Raw genomic sequence first — 18,930 nt, forward strand, 5'->3', positions numbered from 1 at the left:
TTTTCCTGACTACCTCTCTGAAGAATGCACTCTCTCCACCCACAGGAAATTTCTTCTATAAGCACCAGCTTTTATTTTTTTTAAAAAGCGTATCTCTAACTGTAACTATACCCTTTTCTAATAGAAGCTCTGTGATAGTAGGAATGTTGGCTTCTAATTTATTCATTCATCTGTTCGTAGCATTCAGGAACATAGTAGATACAGCATGAATAGATGTTGAAGGTTTGAGTGAATAAATCACCTAGGTCATTCATGTTCTGAAAATGTGGTATTTTGAAATGTCTTGAAATAAGAACTGAAGTACAATGTAGAGAAGACCAGTTTCCAGGTGGCATTCGTGTTTAAAAATGTCATCCCATCTGTAGTATTATCTTTTTCGATGGGCTTTTGGAGACATTTTATCAGTAATGGAAAAATACTTATAGGGACACTTGCAAACAAGTATCCATATAGAACCTAATGCATTTTCACATACTGAGAAGAAGTATCTTTTTGTCTATGTGTATACTTTTAAGATTTTATTTACATGCGTGTTTTTAGAAAATGTATGCTCATATGAAAATGATTTTGTCGGTTAAGAAAGAGTGTTAGAGGCCAGTTACCGGAGGCAGCGGGGCAGTAACGGCGGCGAGTGGGTCCTTGTGGCCTAGAAAAATCCTGCAAAAATGTCTCTGTACCCATCTCTTGAAGACCTGAAGGTAGACAAAGTTATTCAGGCCCAAACTGCCTTTTCTGCAAACCCTGGCAACCCAGCAATTTTGTCTGAAGCTTCTGCTCCCATCTCTCGAGATGGAAATCTCTATCCTAAATTGTATCCGGAGCTCTCCCAGTACATGGGCCTGAGTTTAAATGAAGAAGAAATCCGTGCAAATATGGCCATGGTCCCTGGAGCACCAGTTCAGGGGCAGTTGGTGGCAAGACCTTCTAGTATGAACTATATGGTGGCTCCTGTAACTGGTAATGATGTTGGAATTCATAGAGCAGAAATTAAGCAAGGGATTCGTGAAGTCATTTTGTGTAAGGATCAAGATGGAAAAATTGGGCTCAGGCTTAAATCAATAGATAATGGCATATTTGTTTATCTGGTCCAGGCAAATTCTCCAGCCTCATTGGTTGGTCTGAGATTTGGGGACCAAGTGCTCCAGATCAATGGGGAAAACTCTGCAGGCTGGAGCTCTGATAAAGCACACAAGGTACTCAAACAGCTTTTGGAGAGAAGATTACTATGACTGTTCGTGAGAGGCCCTTTGAACGGACAGTTACCATGCATAAGGATAGTACTGGACATGTTGGCTTTATCTTTAAAAATGGAAAGATAACATCCATAGTGAAAGATAGTTCTGCAGCCAGAAATGGTCTTCTCACAGAACATAACATCTGTGAAGTCAATGGGCAGAGAATGTCATTGGGCTGAAGGATTCTCAAATTGCAGACATACCGTCAACATCTGAGACTGTAGTTACTATTACAATCATGCCTGCTTTTATCTTTGAACATATTATCAGACGGATGGCACCAAGCATTATGAAAAGCCTGATGGATCATACCATTCCTGAGGTTTAAAAGTCATGGCACAATGGAAACTTCACTGAACTCCAGTTTACTTCTTGGGCAACTTATCTTTATCTTATGCACATGAAGCTTTCTAGGAGCCAGAGAGCATATGCTGCATGAAGACCTTTCTATCTTACATTATGGCTGGGAATCTTACTGTTCTGGTTGGATATCTTGTTCACACTTCAAGATCATTGTAGCCTTATCCTGGTTTTACTGATGTGAAACTTTGGATAGATTTTAACTGATTTTCATAGAGTAGTTTCTCTATTGGAAACCCGATGCTTTTACAAGCCATTATGATTAGAATGACTGATACAGGCTTAGCTCTGTGTTAGAACCAGTCACCTTTATCTTACATATCAAGTAGTGCTGTTCATATTACTTTAGTTCTATGGTATAATTGCATTTTTAATGTGTAACCATAGTACATGTAGAATGACTGCTTTTGATGTTTTTTTAGTTCTGTGTGTGTGTGTGTGTGTGTGTGTGTGTGTGTAAAATACCAATTAAGTACACTGGTTTCATTCCATGTAAGCATTATACAGTGTGTGTAGGTTGGTAGAGATTGTGTTGATCATCATTTAATTAGAACTACCTTTACTTAATATGCTTCAACTGTCGCCTTAACTGTATTAAGCATCTAGAATAAAAGCCAAAATATAACTATTGCTGCCTTTCTAAAACCCAAAATGCAGTTCTGTGTTAAACTGAAATGTACACTAGCCCAGAACAATGTAATGGTACATACTGAGCTATAGCATAGCTGCTTAGTTGCATTTGAGATTTTCTAGTCAGTTGTGTAATGGAAATTTCTTTCTTCTAAAACTTAACCGGTATTACTTTCTGAGAAATGATTCACTATATATTAAATGTAAAAATTCTTATACCAAATAGGATAAAGTTTTGACTCCCTTTATTCATTTGTAGATTAAGTGGAATAATCCTTAATTTTGTCTTTAACATTCTGTAATCTCACTACTTTGGGGTGGTCTTAGGATGTTTCCCAGGTAATCTGTTCCATTTCCTGACCCCTCCCTACAAAATGGAAGTGACACTTTATCCTGATTTTTTTTCTTTATGGTTTATGTCTATTTCATCTTAATTAAATATGTATAAATAAAGTGGAAAAAAAAAGAGTGTTAGAGGTTAGAATAACCCTTAACACCTTTTTTAATGTAATCTAAGAGAAGCATTTTGCTCTTAGCTTTTCTTACAGCTCATTAATCCATGCAAGTTTAATACTAAATTACTTGGAATAGATTTTAAAAATGTATCTTTCAGGGGTGCTTGGGTGGCTCAGTCGATTAAGTGTCTGCCTTTGTCTCAGGTCGTAGTCTGGGGGGTCCTGGGATTGAGCCCCTCATTGGGCTCCCTGCTAAGCAGGGAGTCTGCTTCTCCCTCTCCCTCTGTGCTCATGTGTGTGCTTGCTCTCTCAAATAAATCAAGTCTCAAAAAAATTGATCTTTTAACCCTCGTTCAGCCATTAGCTGTGTGAAACCTTGGTTCATTTATCTGTGCTTCTTTCTGTTCTTTATATGCAGGTTGCTGGCCCTTGTCACTGGGAAGAGTAAAAATGGTATTTATGGTGAAAGTGCTCTAAAACTGAATCCTGCTTTACGCTGTATTATTTTATTATGTACTGTGATTAGTTCCTAGTATTTCACATTCAGTTCAGGGAAATCGTATCAGTGAATTAATTCTAGAAGCTCTTTGTGACTTCTCTGTTAAAGTGGATGTTTGGATGCTTTTGATTTTTCTTTTTTTAAAAGATTTTGTTTATTTGACAGATCACAAGTAGGCAGAGAGGCAGGCAGAGAGAGAGAGGGGGAAGCAGGCTCCCTGCTGAGCAGAGAGCCCCTTGCAGGGCTCGATCCCAGGACCCTGAGATAATGACCCGAGCCAAAGGCAGAGGCTTTACCCACTGAGCCACCCAGGTGCCCCTGGATGCTTTTGATTTTATAATAAAAATAATAATAAACACCAGCTGGGATTGAACTTTTAAAATATTCTTGACTGGGGACGCCTGGGTGGCTCAGTTGGTTGAGCAGCTGCCTTCTCTGTGAGGTGAGAAAAAGGACACGGGAGAAAAGGACACGTGGTCCAGAGCATCTGTGTGTAGCTGGTTCCGTGTTCCATGTCCCTGTCTGTGCCATGACTTTTCGTTCTCCTGCTTGCCTGTCTTGCTGGGGTCTGTAGATGTTAGGAATGTGAAACGTGGTTCCTGGCAGTCTGCAGCCTTCTCTGTTGTAACCTACTGCTGCTCACAAGGAGGCAGGCCCAGCTGAGCACTGAGCCGCCTATTCTTTGTCACTGATCTGTGAGGAGATCAGTGTGATGTGGAGAGAATGTGTTCGGAAACTTTTATGCTAAGTTGACCGAGTCATTTTATATCAATTGAATCTACCAAGAACTTTGGGCTTCAATTTTGTATCTTGTGTATTTTACTTTTCTAGTAATTTTTAGAGTTTTTGCTTCTGTAATGAATTGGAACTTTTTTTTTCTTTTTTTTTTTTTAAATCTGGTCCTTCATCCCTGGTTTGAGCAGCTGTCCTGGAACCCACCTGACCACTGATGGTACAGTGCTGTGTGCAGGGAGAGCGGAGCGATGTTCTGTGTTGCTGCATAAGGAGTGCGCTAGAGAAGGGAGACCTGAAAAAAGTCCCGTCTAGTGTGTGAAAGAGATGTTGTCGCTTTATTTTCACATATGTTATTTGTTTAACTGCTTCAAAACAAGATGAATCCGTTTCAACAATGACTTAGGAAAAATGCTGCCTCAGGGCAGTGGATCTTATAAAAACACACGAGCTCATTAGAAGCTTATTGGACTTAATAAGTATTGGTTCTTTTGTTAAATTTTAATGACAGTAACCTTATATTAAAGTCAAGTGAACTTCATGTCTGAAGAGTCCTACCCAGACTAATGAGCAAGAATGTTTTGTTGTTTTTTTTTCCCCCTCGAACTGGAAAAAGCTAGTTTACAGAGTGATGACTTTGTTGCGATTAAAGTTACCAATTTTTGTAAGTAGAACAAATCACTTATCTATAGGCTTGTGGCAGCTTCTCCCTTGGAAGCTTGTTAATCAGCTGCTTTTAATGGTCACCTTTACCCTGGAGTTACAGAATCATATTTAGGTCTTAATATTTTATGTTATGTTTCAAATGCTTTTCAGAAATAAGATTGGGAGAAATGGGCATGCATTCCTTGCCCTCCATTGTGATTAGATGGTTTAAGCTGGTGAACATCTAGGGTTGCTGTTTGATTTTTGTTGTGTCTATTTGCTTCATGAGAAAGCTAAAGAAACTCAACCTTTTTAAAGATGTGTTCTCTCTTTTCTAGTTGTTGGATATTGGACTTTTCTTCTTGATCTGTTTTTTGTCATCAGTCCTAAATTATTTTATCCAGATAGTTCTATTATTCTTTCCAAGTTTCAGATTATTTTGTAATAATTTTTGTCTCTCCTCAGCCTGGAATTTGATGTTAGTCACAGTGATAATGGCTTTCTTTCAGGATAATTCTCATGTGCCTCTATTTCTCCTCTCGTTAAGTGTACCTTGTAGGCAGAGGACAGTAAGTAGTTATGAAGTCAGTAACTGTCATAAAATAAACAATTGTATGTCCTGCGAGAGATCAAACTAGCTTTATAGAAATAAAGGTCCAAGTAATACTTTAATAGAAATCTCTGTGTCCTCACTTAGATGGCCTCAGTCATCTGGGGAGGGAAAGGGTAGGAAAAAGAGAAAGCACGTCACTTAGTGAGTGGGCGTCAGTCATTTGGGTTATTTCTTAGATGAGGAACATCTAAGAAACACCATTTGGTGTTGGCCTGGTGTTGGCCTGGGGTTGAGTTAGATGTAACTGTGTCACAGTGCAGACTCAGGTTCATTGCTCTGTGTTCCCTGCCGTAGAGCTCTTGGTGACACCTGCACTATAATATATCTATCTATCTATAGTATATGTATATACTATACACTGTACTATACTGTATCTGTCCTCCAACTTAGGCCAGAAGCAAGAATGATAGCAAGGAGGGAGAATTAGCATTGATTTTTTTTTTTAAACGGTTAGGTTAGACATAATAATATTACTGATAATCCGCCACCAGTAAAATAGATTCATTTCATTTTCAGATATTACCTCCCACATTGTGTTGTTTTTTTTAAGTGGTGCGGCTGATTTTCTATTTTATGTTCCGATATTTTTACTTTATTCTATTCTCATCTATTTCTTTGGTCTTGTAACTATCTTGGGGGCCCTCTAAAATACTTTATCTTGAGGATTTAAGCCATTTACCCAATGTTAAGTGTTAGTTTTAATATTTAAAAAATCAGAAATTAAGTAATGAATGCTGCTGTGAGCTTCATTTTTCCTTCTGTTAAATTGTTTCGATAAGCTAAATTCCGAGGACTTGCTAATTAGATCCAAGACTTCAGTATTTATTGCAGACTTGTCAGCCTTGACTGTGCTTTTCTTGTTAACATGAACTGGCTCCTGTAGGATACTTTAATGTGGTGTTTTACAACTTTGGCTGTACCTTAGAATCCTCTGAGGATTCTAATTACACATTAGAATCTCCCAGAGAGCTTTAAAAACTACTGATGCCTAAGGGCCACCTCGAGAGGCTTGTATTTAATTGGTGTGAGGTGTGATCCGGACATCAGGATTTTAAAAAGCTCTCCAGGTAATTTTAAGATGCAGTTAAGGTTTAAGAACTTTGCCTTGGTGGGAAAATGAGACTTAACATTACATCTGAAGATTAATCCCTGAGAGTTCTCTGAATTAGGTTGGTGGCTTAAATCTGAATCAGTTTTAAAAAAATCAACAGCTGAATAGGTTGATCACATCAGTAAATGTTTCGATGTCAGTCTAGTATAAATTTGACTTTAATTTTTACGTGTCATGTGAATGTTGGTATGTTAATTTTTACGTGTCATGTGAATGTTGGTATGTTAGATATTTATTTAAATATAATTAGTATCATGGTAAGATACTAAAAATTGTTTCTTTTTTTAAGATCTTGAAAACAGTGCAGTAAAGGTGAGACTAGAAAATGGCCAAATGGCTGTCAGAGCAACAAAGTATTCCAGAGGTCATGGAGCCATTGAGTTATCCCAAGTAGCCTCTCCAAGGGGAAAGAGAAATGACCATGGAAGCTATGGGCCACAGAGTATAACCTCGTATCTGTCCCGCATAGTAATCTAGAATCTGCACCCCCAAAACTTAACCCCCCAAAGAGCGTATGTTAAAAATACTTCATGGGCTTCACTGGTCTGCATTTTCTGGTGCAAAATAGCAGAGGTGGTTTTTGGGTGGTGGTTTAGAGGACCGGCTCTAATTCTGGCTCCATGACGTAGTAGCTGCGAGGCAGGGCGTTAAAAAACCTCACACCTTCAGTTTCCTCGTCTGCAAATTGGGGTAATGGCTTTCTTCACAACACAGTTGAAGGAATAAATGAGGTGACACACAGAAAACGTATAGCTCAGTATTCAGAAAACATCGTTAAACCATTAATGAAGGCAGCTGTAAGAGGAAGTGACTCGGGCGTGTACCCTGTGCTTGTGGAAGGAAAACAGAAACTAAATGTAATAGTAAGTGTATCTCTGATCCCTAAAACAACTCTGTAAGAAAGCTATATTATTGCCACTTTTTTGTAAATGGTTGAAAAAACTTGGGCTTGTGGAAGCTAACTTAGCCTTGACCTGACCGTGATAAAAGGGGAATCCACTCACCCCACAACAGCCTTTGCCATCATATCACCTGGTGATTTAGGCTCCAGGGACATCTACATTCAGTGCAATGAGATATATTTGTGGGGATTTGTTATGGCAAGTAAAATATTTTTTCCCTTAGGTAAAATGTAGGTCCCAGTTAGTGTCCGTTTTGTGACAAATGGGATGAACAATTTGAGTGTGCCATTTTTTTTTTTTAATTCATTTGAAGGAATGAATGTCACAGTTGGCACTGTCTTTCATTTGCAAGGAATGTGCTTATTTTGAAAGGAGGGAGGCAGTGAGAATCTGGGCTGCGCAGTGTGCCCTGCCTGTTGCCCGGGTCTCCCCCGGCACCGGAGAATGGCTTTGGGGTAAGTGGACAAATGGGGGACTTCAGAACGTTTCACCAGAGAATCCCTGTGTGGTGGAGAACACTGGGCTGGGAATGGACATTCTTTGAATTTGTGTAGAAATTCTTCTGAAGGCCTCTTTGCTCTGTGTAGACTTCACGTGACCCCAGGTGCTTCCTGTGGCAGCCCCACAGTGGGGGTGTCCCTGTAGAGAGCAGCCCCTGCCAACTACAGGTGCTGCAGGAGATGGTGGGGAGCCCAGGCTTGCAGGTCCGTCCGGCCCGGGTACAGATCCGTTACTCCAGGGTCTGCTATAGCTGAGCGCTCAGTCAGGAGTTACTGATGCTTCCTGGCCACCTACCACCTACTGCGTGCCCCGCTGTGTTGGATAATCTGTTTTCTGCCCCCTTTAATCACCACAGCAACTTCGTAGAGGGCCTGTGACCGGCTTCTTACAGATCGGAATGCTCGCTCAAAGAAGCTAAGCCTCCAGCCCAGGCTCTCCCTTCTCCTGAGCGCTGAAGTTTGCCACGTGAGGGTAGGCTGATCAGGCTGCCAGGGGAAACGGTAGAGCTGGAGCAGATGAGTTAGTATTTCTGAGCCTCCATTTCTGCTCATCTAAACTAAGAATAGCACTTCTCTGAAGGATTCTTACGAGGATCAACTAGTGTCCCTAAAAGCACCTGCCTGTTTCTTCGTCGATTCCCAAATTATACTAGTTTGTTAGCTGCCTTGACTGCCCAGTGACCTGCCCAGCCAGTCAGGAGGAGGATGGTCCTGTCCTCTGTCTCTGTCAGCATTACAGGAGCGAAGAGAGCATCACAGTGCGGTGCAGCAGGGCTATCAGGGTTTAGCCGGAGGGGGTTGCCCTGGGGGTTGTGCTGCAAACTCAGGGTGAAGGGGAACCAGCCCGAGAATGGCTGGAAACAATGTAAATTGTGTTACAACAGATGATTGCAAGTTTCAGGGTAATAATCATGGCATCAGCGGGCCTTTTCTGTCTTGTAGTCTGTTCTGGGGTCTGGCCGAATGTGGCAGTCTGAGAAATTCTTGGAGGACTGTCTGACGGAGCAGGACCGAAGCAGTCCCCACAGAGTATAACTGTCACAGGTCGTAGGAAAAGTGCCCCTCTCTTCACAGGGCTGGCGTTCTTGGGAGTAGAAACGAGATTTACATGCATTTACATGTCCTCATCTGGAGCTCTCCCGTGCGCTCGTGTAAAAATACAAAACAACAACAAAAACCTCAGCTGAGGCTATGGTCCCTATTAATTCACCAGTAACAACAACTGGAATCTCAAGTCAGCTTGTGGGTGTGCTTTTCTGTCTTGCCAGACTAGATTTGGTGGCAGTAAAATCTTTGTGTAATATTTCTAAGGCAAATTTGAGACTCTCAGGCATATTCCCCTCTGTGGCAGAAATACAAAACCGAGGGACAATTAGATTTACTGACTGGAGACCCAGAAAGGGCTTCTTGTCAAGAGACGGCTGAGTAGTTCTTCTCCAAGTCCAGAGGAGACGAAACAAGGAAAATGGCTGTCCAGGGGGAAGCACTGTAGTTACACATTAAAAAGTCTGTAATTTTGGAATTACGGAGTGTTTAGCTCTGCCCCGGGTTCCAGGTGGGAGCCTCCCAGCCCACCCAGGAGGGAAGGTGGATGGAGAGACATCAGGGCTCTGTCTTCCCTTCTTCCCTTACCAGCCCTGCCACCCAGCAAGTCTTTTTCTGCAAATGATTTTATTTGAAGATGTTCACCTATGTAAAAGTTTGAAAACAGCGTGTTCGGCATCTCTGTGGAAGTGTACCGAGCCAAGGGTCCCCGGGGGTGCCTTGGAGCTTGGTCCACAGCCTTGGGGCTGCTTTCTTCCCGCACACCTGCTGTCCGTCTGTTGGTGCTTCAGGAACGCGGGCAAGTGTTGGCATCAGTGGGGGCGTGTGTAATCTCTTCTCGGTTGTCATTTTCCGGCTTTGAGACCGGGTGTGTTTTGACCAGCACTGCTCCAGTGTCGTGTCAGAATTCACTCGTGTTTTCCTTCCTTGTGGTACATGAAGTAATGGTACTTTGACAAGTCATAGCATTGTAATTTTGATCAAACGTGGTGTATTTAGTAACATCAGGTGCCACACTTGTAAGTGTAAAACTTTTTTTTTTAAGATTTTGTTTATTTGACAGAGAGATCACAAGTAGGCAGAGACGCAGGCAGAGAGAGATGAGGAAGCAGGCTCCCTGCTGAGCAGAGAGCCTGATGCAGGGCTCGATCCCAGGACCCTGAGATCATGACCTGAGCCGAAGGCAGAGGCCTAACCCACTGAGCCACCCAGGCACCCCAGTGTAAAACTCTTAACCGATTGTCTCCTGATCGCCAGTATGCTAGGCTGTGGCTGTCTCACAGCAGTTTGTGTTTGACCTCAGAGTGTGCAAGCGCCTCTATCCGTGAGGACAGCGGTCCTGTTTATCCTTGTAGCTCTGGCACCTCGTGCAGTGCCTGCCACTTAATAGTTGTTCTGTAGGTGTTTCACTGACGATCTTTGAGTATCACCTTGTGAAGCAAGACCATACAAACAAGGTTCTTGTTAGGAGTAATTGGAAAAATGAAAGTAACTTAATTCAAGTGCAGACACTAAATCGAGCAAGAAAGGGCGAGTACTCCTAGGACGTTGCATGGTGTAGCTACAAGCAGCCTTCTAGGTGCCAAATAATGGACACACCGAATGCCACACCATAGCTAGAACTGCTCTGAGGAGAACCGGACAGGCTGCGTGCATGTGGTTTTCAGCCAAACGCTCCCTCTCGGCGTTGGGAGGTCGGTTTCTAATGCTCCCCGGCCCCAGTTCCCTCATTCCCTTTCTGTGCGCGTGTGTGTCTTCTCCGTGGCTCTGTTCTTTGGAAGAGTATGGTTTATTCTATACCACAGGCCCGGAATGATGGGCTGCACTGCCATTTGTTAGTAAGCCAAAGAAAGGGATGATAAAGACAGACTCTCTGTATACTTACTTTTGCACCCTGTCTGATTTTCTGTCTTAATCCCTCAGTGAATCCGAGCTCCAGTAAGCACCGTCCCTGTCTTGTGGAGCCTTGTGTTCTGATGAGAGGGATACTACAGGTCCATAAATAACCGTGAAACAGCCCAAAGAGGTTTGGTTTCTTTGTTTTAAAGCCACAAGACAGTAACAGACTAAGGTCTTGTGTAGTCAGAGGGAAGACTGTATCGCCGGAGAGAAGAATGGAAGAAGTTTGGAAACCGGACTGAAAGAGGGGTGGATTCTGGATAGGCCGGCACTGCTGGCTGATGAAGTGTGCTTGTGGAATGGACACTTATAGGTGGGCTGCGGAGGGACAAGAATACGGCAGAAGAGGGGGCCTGGCTTGGCTCAGTCAGTAGAGCATGCGACTCTGGATCTCAGCGTTGTGTGTTTGAGCCCCATGCTGGGAGACAGAAGCCGGGACATGACAAAAAAAGAACAGGACATGGAAAATAAGTTGACATGAAGAACGTAGGTGCCTCACCGTGGAAGCCTTGCTGGACAGCTAGAAGCATCATCGCAGTGGTGCGCCGATGCAGCTGTCATCACCGAGTGGAAAAGAGAAGGTTGTCGTTCTGGTGTCCTTACTAGCCACGTGGCCTTGGTCGTGAAGTTCTGTGGGCTTCTGTTTTATATCTCCTTACAGGACAGGTGGAGTGCAGGGGTGTTAAGGGCTTAAGATGAAAAGGGAAAGCCTAGGCGATAGGGGCAAGCACATGTGTACACTTCACGCCCTACGCGAAAAGAAGAACAAGAAACACAGAACTTTCGGGCAGGAGGGTGGCATCACTTTTGCTTTCAGATGGTTTCTTAAGGTAGATTTGGGGAGCAGTGGAGGTTCTAGGGCAGCTGGCCTGTAACAAAAGTGTCTGCAAGAGTCCAGATAATTCCGTGAAGGCCTGAGCTGGTGCAGGGCTTGCAGGAATTGAAGTAGGGCGCTGAATGGGAGACACAAGACCGACGCGATGTTCCGAAGAGGGGTGACGGTGTTACTAGGGCTGTCAGTGTTTTCATTCATGGAAATAAGTTCGGAGTTGCTGTTGCTTTGGGGAACGGGGGAATATAAAATTGAGTTTTGAAATTTAAAAATGTCCACTGCACATCCTGGTAAAGACATTGAAATAGTTGTAAATGTGGGTGGGGCTCAGACTTGGCAACTGGAGAGAGATTTGGGAGGCAAACCGGTGCTGCAGGGAAGAACGAATGAGAGTAGGAGAGTGTATACAGTTGACATGCCTCCACATCTAAGGTGTGTGAAGAAGAGAGAGCCAGAGAAAACTGCGTGGTCCGTTTTATCAATCTACCTACCTATTTATTTTTACAGATTTTATTTGTTTATTTGACAGAGATCACAAGTAGGCAGAGAGGCAGGCAGAAAATGAGGGCGGGGGGAAGCAGACTCCCCACCGAGCGGAGAGCCCGACTCGGGGCTCGATCCCAGGACTCTGAAATCATGACCTGAGCCAAAGGCAGAGGCTTAACCCACTGAGCCACCCAGGCGCCCCTACTATGTGGTTCTTTATCAATGTCCAGTGAGAATAGATTTCAGCACAGAAATCAGGTCACTATTTTAAAATTCTGTAAAACTCAGGGCACCTGGGTGGCTCAGTGGGTTAAAGCCTCTGCCTTCGGCTCAGGTCATGATCCCACGGTCCTGGGATCGAGCCCCGCATCGGGCTGTCTGCTCCACGGAGAGCCTGCTTCCTCCTCTCTCTCTCTCTGCCTGCCTCTCTGCCTACTTGTGATCTCTGTCTGTCAAATAAATAAATAAAATCTTTAAAAAAAAAATTTCTGTAAAACTCAAGGCTGATGGGGACAAGGAAAGGCTTCTGGATTTGGCGTTTCTTGTCCATGGACATACATGACAAAGAGGTTTTAGTTTTAGTAGCAGTGGAGTGAGAAGGAGCCAATTGCAGAATCTTGAAGCTTTTGGATGACCAGTAAGGAGACGGAAGGGAGGGGAGGAGGGTGGGTCAGTGGGTGAGAGCAGTGTTTCTCAACCTGAGCAGTATTGACAGTTGGGGCCTGACAATTCCTTGTGGCGGGGAGCTGTCCTATGCATTGTAGAAACTCCTCTGCCCGCCTCCCCTGGGTTGTGACCACCAGAAAGTGTCTCCATGTTGTCAGGTGCCTCCTGGGGGCCAGACTCTGTGAGATCTGGTCTGCAGAGTGGAGCACAGATTCCTGCCGCCGCTTCCGGCAGGCTTGCGGGGCAGTAGTCATCCCCTCTGCTGCCACCACTGCTCTGTCTCCCGCTGCTGTTTTAAGGGGGCGGGGTGTGCGGAGCTAGTCCAGGAGTGCGTGGAACACTGCAGGCATCCAGGGGAGGATTGCCCAGTCTGGGATGGCAGGAGGCCGGGGGGGAACCGAGCAAACCCACTGCTGAGAAGAGGCATCTTTGACACAAGAGGTGGTGGGCAGAGGCAGATTATTAGTGGATCAAGATTGAGCTCACACGTCAGGTAGCCTCAAGCTTCTCACTGAGAAGGGCAGAACGGTCACCTGAGAATGAAGTAGAGCTAAGATTGGGCCTTTGAGGAGACTTTAGAAAGTTTCACTAACACACAAGTGAAAGCATTCTGGAGCAGCGAGTCCTAGCTCAATAGGAGACTCTAAAAAGTTTGTTAAAAACGTTAATGAAAGTCTTGGGGGAAGAAAACCTACAGTCCAACAACTATAATACTATTTTTTGTGCATTTTACCATCTAGACTTACCTAAATTTTTACCCTTTTTATTTTGCTTATTTCCCTGAACGTTGTAGATTTTAGCATTACTGGACTATTACTTCCATTATTTTTAATGGCTGTGTAATAGTCCAGAGATCTGTTCTTCATTTTTACCAAACAGCCCTCTAGTTACTGACCTGGTGCTGTCCACTTTTTAATACTATTATACCTAAAGTTTCAGTAAGCATTTTTATGCTCAGAACTTAGCTACATTTTATTACTGGACACAGGACAAGTCTTATACAGTGCTAAACACAGAGCACAAAACATACTGGCTTAAAATGCTACCACAGGGGGCACCTGGGTGGCTCGGTCAGTTAAGCATCTGACTGTTGGTTTTGGTCAGGCTCACGATCATGGGATTGGGCCCATATCAGGCTCTGTGCTCAGTTCAGTCTGCTTGGAATTCTCTCCCTTTCCCTTTACCCTCCCATTCATTCTCCTGCTGTCTCTCTCTTTCTCTCTATCTCAGATAAATAAATAGATAAATCTTAAAAAAAGTCACATCCATGAGCCCTTCCATATTTAAAATTGCAATCCTCAGGGAAACAAAAGCAAAAATGAACTATTAGGACTTCAAGATAAAAAGCTTTCGCACAGCAAAGGAAACAGTCGGCAAAAAAAAAAAAAAAAAAAAAAACACCCTACAGAATGGGAGGAGATATTGGCAAATGTCTCATCAGATTAAGGGCTAGTATCCAAAATCTATAAAGAATTTAATCAGACCCAACACCCAAAAAGCCAATAACCCAGTCAAGAAATGAGCAGAAGACATGAACAGACATTTCTCCAGAGAAGACATACAAATGGCCAGCAGACACATGAAAAACATCACTCGGCATCAGGGAAATACAAATCAAACCACAGTGAGATACCACCTCACACCAGTCAGAGGGGCTAAAATTAACAAGTCAGGAAATGACAGATGCTGGCGAGGCTGCGGAGAAAGGGGAACCCTCCTACACTGTCGGTGGGAATGTAAGCTGGTGCAACCACTCTGGAAAACAGTGTGGCGCTTCCTCAAAATGTTGAAAATAGAGCTACCCTACGACCCAGCAATCGCACTACTAGGTATTTACCCATAAGTACAAACGTGGGGATCCGAAGGGACACCTGCACCCCAGTGTTTATAGCAGCAGTGTCCACGATAGCCAAACTATGGAAAGAGCCCAAATGTCCATTGACAGATGACTGGGTAAAGAAAACGTGCATATATACAGTAGAATACTACTCAGCCATCAAAAAAAAAAAAAGAGAGAAAATGACATGGATGGAACTAGAGGATATTATGCTAAATAAGTCAATCAGAGAAAGATGATGATGTGATCTCACTCGTGGAATTGAAGAAACAGAACAGAGGCTCATAGGGAAAGGGCAGGAAAAATAAACAAAATCAGAGAGGGAGACAAACTGGAAGAGACTCTACAAACTGGAAGTTTGTAGAAGAAACAAACTGAGGGTTGCTGGAGGGAGGGGGATGGGGGGATGGGTAACTGGGTTGGGTGATGGACATGTGATGAGCACTGGGTGTGAAATAGAACTAAAGAAACACTGAACTCTACTGAACTAATAACACAGTATATGTTAATTAATTGAATTTAAATGAAATAAGGTTAAATTAAAAATAAGATGGCAACCTTCATCTCATCCCCCTTTATTTTTCTGCATAGCACTTGCTCTCTCAGAAATGGCGGATGTTTTATTCAGTCTGACTGCTCTTGTCTCCCTTGCTGTGTACATAAATTCCCAACAGGCTGAGAATTTTGGTTTGTCACCAGCACCTGGAATACTGCCTGACCCCTGGCTACTTGCTGGGTGGTGGGGTTTACCCAGACCTTCAGGAAAAATGGGTTTGGAAGAGTGTCCGTTGCACGAGATATTCATGAAATCAGTAAGAGAATAATTGCGTGGACCAGTCGTTTCTATCTAGACAGACTGGGAAGCAACAGAATTCACAGGGACAAGGAACTGGGAGATGGGAGGGTTAGCACTCGGGGTTAATTGTGGCAACAACAGCACATTCCTCTGGAAGGAGAGCATGGGAGCTGTAGAAGGTAAATAGTTTGTGGTTACAGGTGCGAATTTCTCAAGGTTTAGGTAGTAAAAAGGAAACAGTTTGAGAAGTAGTAGTGGCGAGGTTGGTAGAGAACTCCCATCTTGCTGGGAACGGATTGTGTCACTTTTTAATTGCCCCTGCTTTGGCAGACAGTCTTCTCTCATTATATTTGGTTCACAGTGGAGTGGTGTGTACACCAAGTTGTGTTCTCAAAGGCCTTTTGTTATTAGAGTATGGCCGTGTGTGGTAATCGGAGCACTCAGGTATGCTAATTGTGTCTGTCAGTTGATAGATGACCTGGAATTAGCGGCAGTGTCAGCCCAAGCTTCAAAGCTGAAATTACAGAGAAGTCGCGTCCCCCCTCATTTGGTGTAGCTGATTGGCTTCTTAGCTGAGTCATTCAGTTGAATTTTTAAGTGACTATCTTACAAGTAGAATTGACCCTTGAACAATGAGAAGGTTAAGGGCACTAACCCCCTGCGCTGACAAATAACTGAGTATAACTTTTGATTCCCCAAAACTTAATAGCATGCTATTGATTGAAAGCCTTACCAATAACATAAACAGCCAATTAACACAAATTTAGTGTGTTATGTGTATTATATACTGTATCTTTACAATCCAGTAAGCCAGAGAAAAGAAGTTCGTTTAAGAAAGTCACAAGAGAAGATACTGTAGTGTATTTTTCAGGGAAAAAATATCTGTGTGTAAATGGACCCGTGTAGTGCCAACCTGAGTTGCTTGAGTCAACTGTACTTTTCTACTTGAGGTCACTTTACTCCAAGTAGAGCATCTTGGTTAAGTACATAAAAAAACTGAGCATGGTGTATGCTAGGGTCCTCTGAAGCAACCTCTGGGGTGTCCTCTTGAGAGTGGATGTTCCAGTAGTTTTCTTTTGGAGCAGCCTTCATCGTGACCTTCAGCCAGTGCACGATTCTTCAGTTCTGGGTTTCATAATAAAGCATATAGTTAGTTTCAAATTCCAGTTACTATCTGGTGGGTTGTTACTGCCAGACAACTATGGTTTAATAAATGAAACACTGCCAAGAGGGTTTTCTTCTCCTGCTTGTCAGTGTGTGGTATGTCTGTTATTTCTTCAGGCTTGCTTCTTTTTACTTATTCCATTTTGAAATGTAATCTCAAACATCACCTTCCTCCTTCTTCCAGAATCTCTGGAGTACTTGGCCAATCTGTTAGTTCATAAAGAGATTTCATGTGTTGGGGCCTGTCCCAGAGATTTTTCTTTACATACCTGTGCCTTTGTCGGCTTTATTTGTAGATGTGGTATGCTGCTGATGATGAGAGTTGGGCAAGGTCATTTGCTTTTTTAGATTAAAAAAAATTTTAACTTGAAGTTCTTAGAACCAAGTGCTTCTTCCTAATTGTATTGCCAAGTATAGTATGATATGGCTTCGTTGTCTTTGTCTATATGGTTGACTTTGAGAGCTGTTAATGAAAGTTGGAGTGCCCTTTCATGGTTATAGTGATTTCTTCTGCCCTTCCCAGTAGAATCAACTGCAGTCAGCATATGGTGCAACCCAGTGTAAGAGAAATGCTTAATATAAGCCTTTCTTCTATTGAAAACCAGGCTAAGACCATCCTCCTTACATTTCCTCATTAGTTGGTTGTTAGCATAATATTAATCATTTTATTTGCATAATTTTAACTATTCTAAAGTCCCAGACCTCTCTTTATCTTAATCAAAAGAATGTTCTTAGGGAGGAATCCCGCAGTTTTCATTTAATCCATCTGTGACCTCTTAGGAGGCGGATGGTGCAGTGCAGTGAGTTACAGGCCTGGCTCTCTGGGGAGCTGTAGAAACCAGATCTCTGCTGCACGGCCCTGGGGCGGTGAGGGAAGGCTGAGAGGAGGAGCTGTGCCCCGGGTGAGGGGGCAGAGCACAGGTGGTCTAACCAGAGCTGCTTGCTTACAGGGAGAATGCTGGGGAACCAGACTCCTGGAGCAGTTTATCCTACGAAATCCCATATGGAAACTGCTCTGTGAGGCATCATCGAGAGTTGGACGTCTATACCTTAACCTCTGAGTCCGAAACACGTCATGAAGTCCCATTTCCTGGAGACAGTTGCACTGGACATATTTTTAAACTTATGAACATCCAACAGCAGCTAATGGTAAGGAAAAAAATGTCCATTTTCAGGCTTTGGTGCCCTCACACTTTCCCCCACTGAACCTTCCTAGAATTAGAACACAGAAATGCTTTCCACAGAGATTGTGAAACCTAAAGCAGTTTTAGCAGCATTAGCTATTACTGCTTAAACATACAAAACAGCAACAGGGGACTGGGAATTTTCCTTTTCTGTTCTTTTTTTTGGCCAGGCTTTTGAACTAGTGAAAGATAAACATACACACTGCAGATACAGAAATACACAACAACTAGAACTCCGTTTTCCTGGCATAAAAGGAAATTTGTCTGTTTATTAATTTGTCAGTTTAGCTTTATAAAGCTAAATGAGCAAAACAGTTTCTGAGATTGTTGCTAAAGAACAAGGACCACATTTACTTAAAAGTAAGACCTTTTCACAACTATTTCGATGAGTGATGATAATGTTACTATATTTAAATTGATAGTTGTATGGTAAAAAGATCACTAAAAAAATAAAGATTTTATAATCCACTCAAGCCTTCAAGATAAAGTTGTTGCCAGACGTAAAAACATTACAGACTCCCTGGTAGCATTTATTATGGATAATATAAACGTCATATGGGTACAGGTCTCTTGGCCATAACATCTGAAAGGCTAAGTTTAGATAATTTTTCCACCCAGTTTATTTCAGAGCTGATTAGATTTGGAAAAAGCTTGACAATAATTTCATTTAAGGTCCTCTCAGGTCAGCGCGGTACCAGAGGCATCTTTGGGAGCAGGCATTATTTTTGCGGCCGGCAGGCCAAGATACTTCACAGCAGGCGTGTGTGATGTGCCTGCCTTTCCCTTTCCCAGTCATGTTGGTGCCAGGACAGGTGTCCTTTTCTTTTCCTCTGAACAGCTTGCCGAGAAGCCTGATGTTCCCTTGGAGCTCTTCTTCCTAGGTGAATGGTAGTCCACCTTGTGGGTGCCGGAGTTCCTGCACGATATGGGAACATTCGACAGGAAACGATGAGAAGTTAAAACTCTGACAGGACGCGTGTGTTAGGAGCTTCTAAAACAACACTCGTTCCCCTGAATCTCTGTAATGTTTGTCCTTTACTAAATGGAATGACCTGCTTTCCTGATCTTAGGAGACGGTTACGCTGTCACAGGACTGAGAGCAAGCTAAACTGGGACACTCTTTGGAGCGTAGCACAGAAGCTTTTCGCGAAAGTCCATTTTTCTTGTTCTCTCTTAGTAGGGAGACTTTAGTTGAGCACAGCACATTGTATACTTGTATGTGTAAACTTCCACGGTAGAGCCGGTAGGTGGGCGGGACTAGTCTGATGTTGGAGAACCGTAATTGAGCAAGAACACTGCTCGGTAGATACACATGAGAGTATTGCAGTAGGTCGGAGGAA

General features: G+C 43.1%; 1 protein-coding gene and 1 pseudogene across 4 annotated transcripts in view; both read left to right on the forward strand.

Annotated features, from left to right (window-relative positions):
• LOC309867306 (syntenin-1 pseudogene) overlaps nucleotides 1-2,708 on the forward strand; it is a 208,042-nt pseudogene extending 205,334 nt beyond the window's left edge. Inside the window, exon 2 of the transcript XR_014316724.1 lies at nucleotides 594-2,708. The product of XR_014316724.1 is annotated as a syntenin-1 pseudogene (transcript). The remainder of the gene's footprint in view (nucleotides 1-593) is intronic.
• Nucleotides 1-18,930, forward strand: part of LOC309867303 (A-kinase anchor protein 13-like) — a 191,023-nt gene that overhangs the window by 147,991 nt on the left and 24,102 nt on the right. For all 3 annotated transcript variants that reach the window (XR_014313098.1, XR_014313099.1, XM_082736036.1), the window contains exon 6: nucleotides 17,357-17,555. Coding sequence is in view for 1 of the 3 variants with exons in the window: in XM_082736036.1 (XP_082592162.1) it covers nucleotides 17,357-17,555 (199 nt within the window). In the remaining 2 variants the exon portion in view is untranslated. The remainder of the gene's footprint in view (nucleotides 1-17,356; nucleotides 17,556-18,930) is intronic.

The sequence above is a fragment of the Mustela nivalis genome, assembly GCF_964662115.1.
Source record: "Mustela nivalis genome assembly, chromosome: 6".
Lineage (NCBI taxonomy): Eukaryota > Metazoa > Chordata > Mammalia > Carnivora > Mustelidae > Mustela > Mustela nivalis.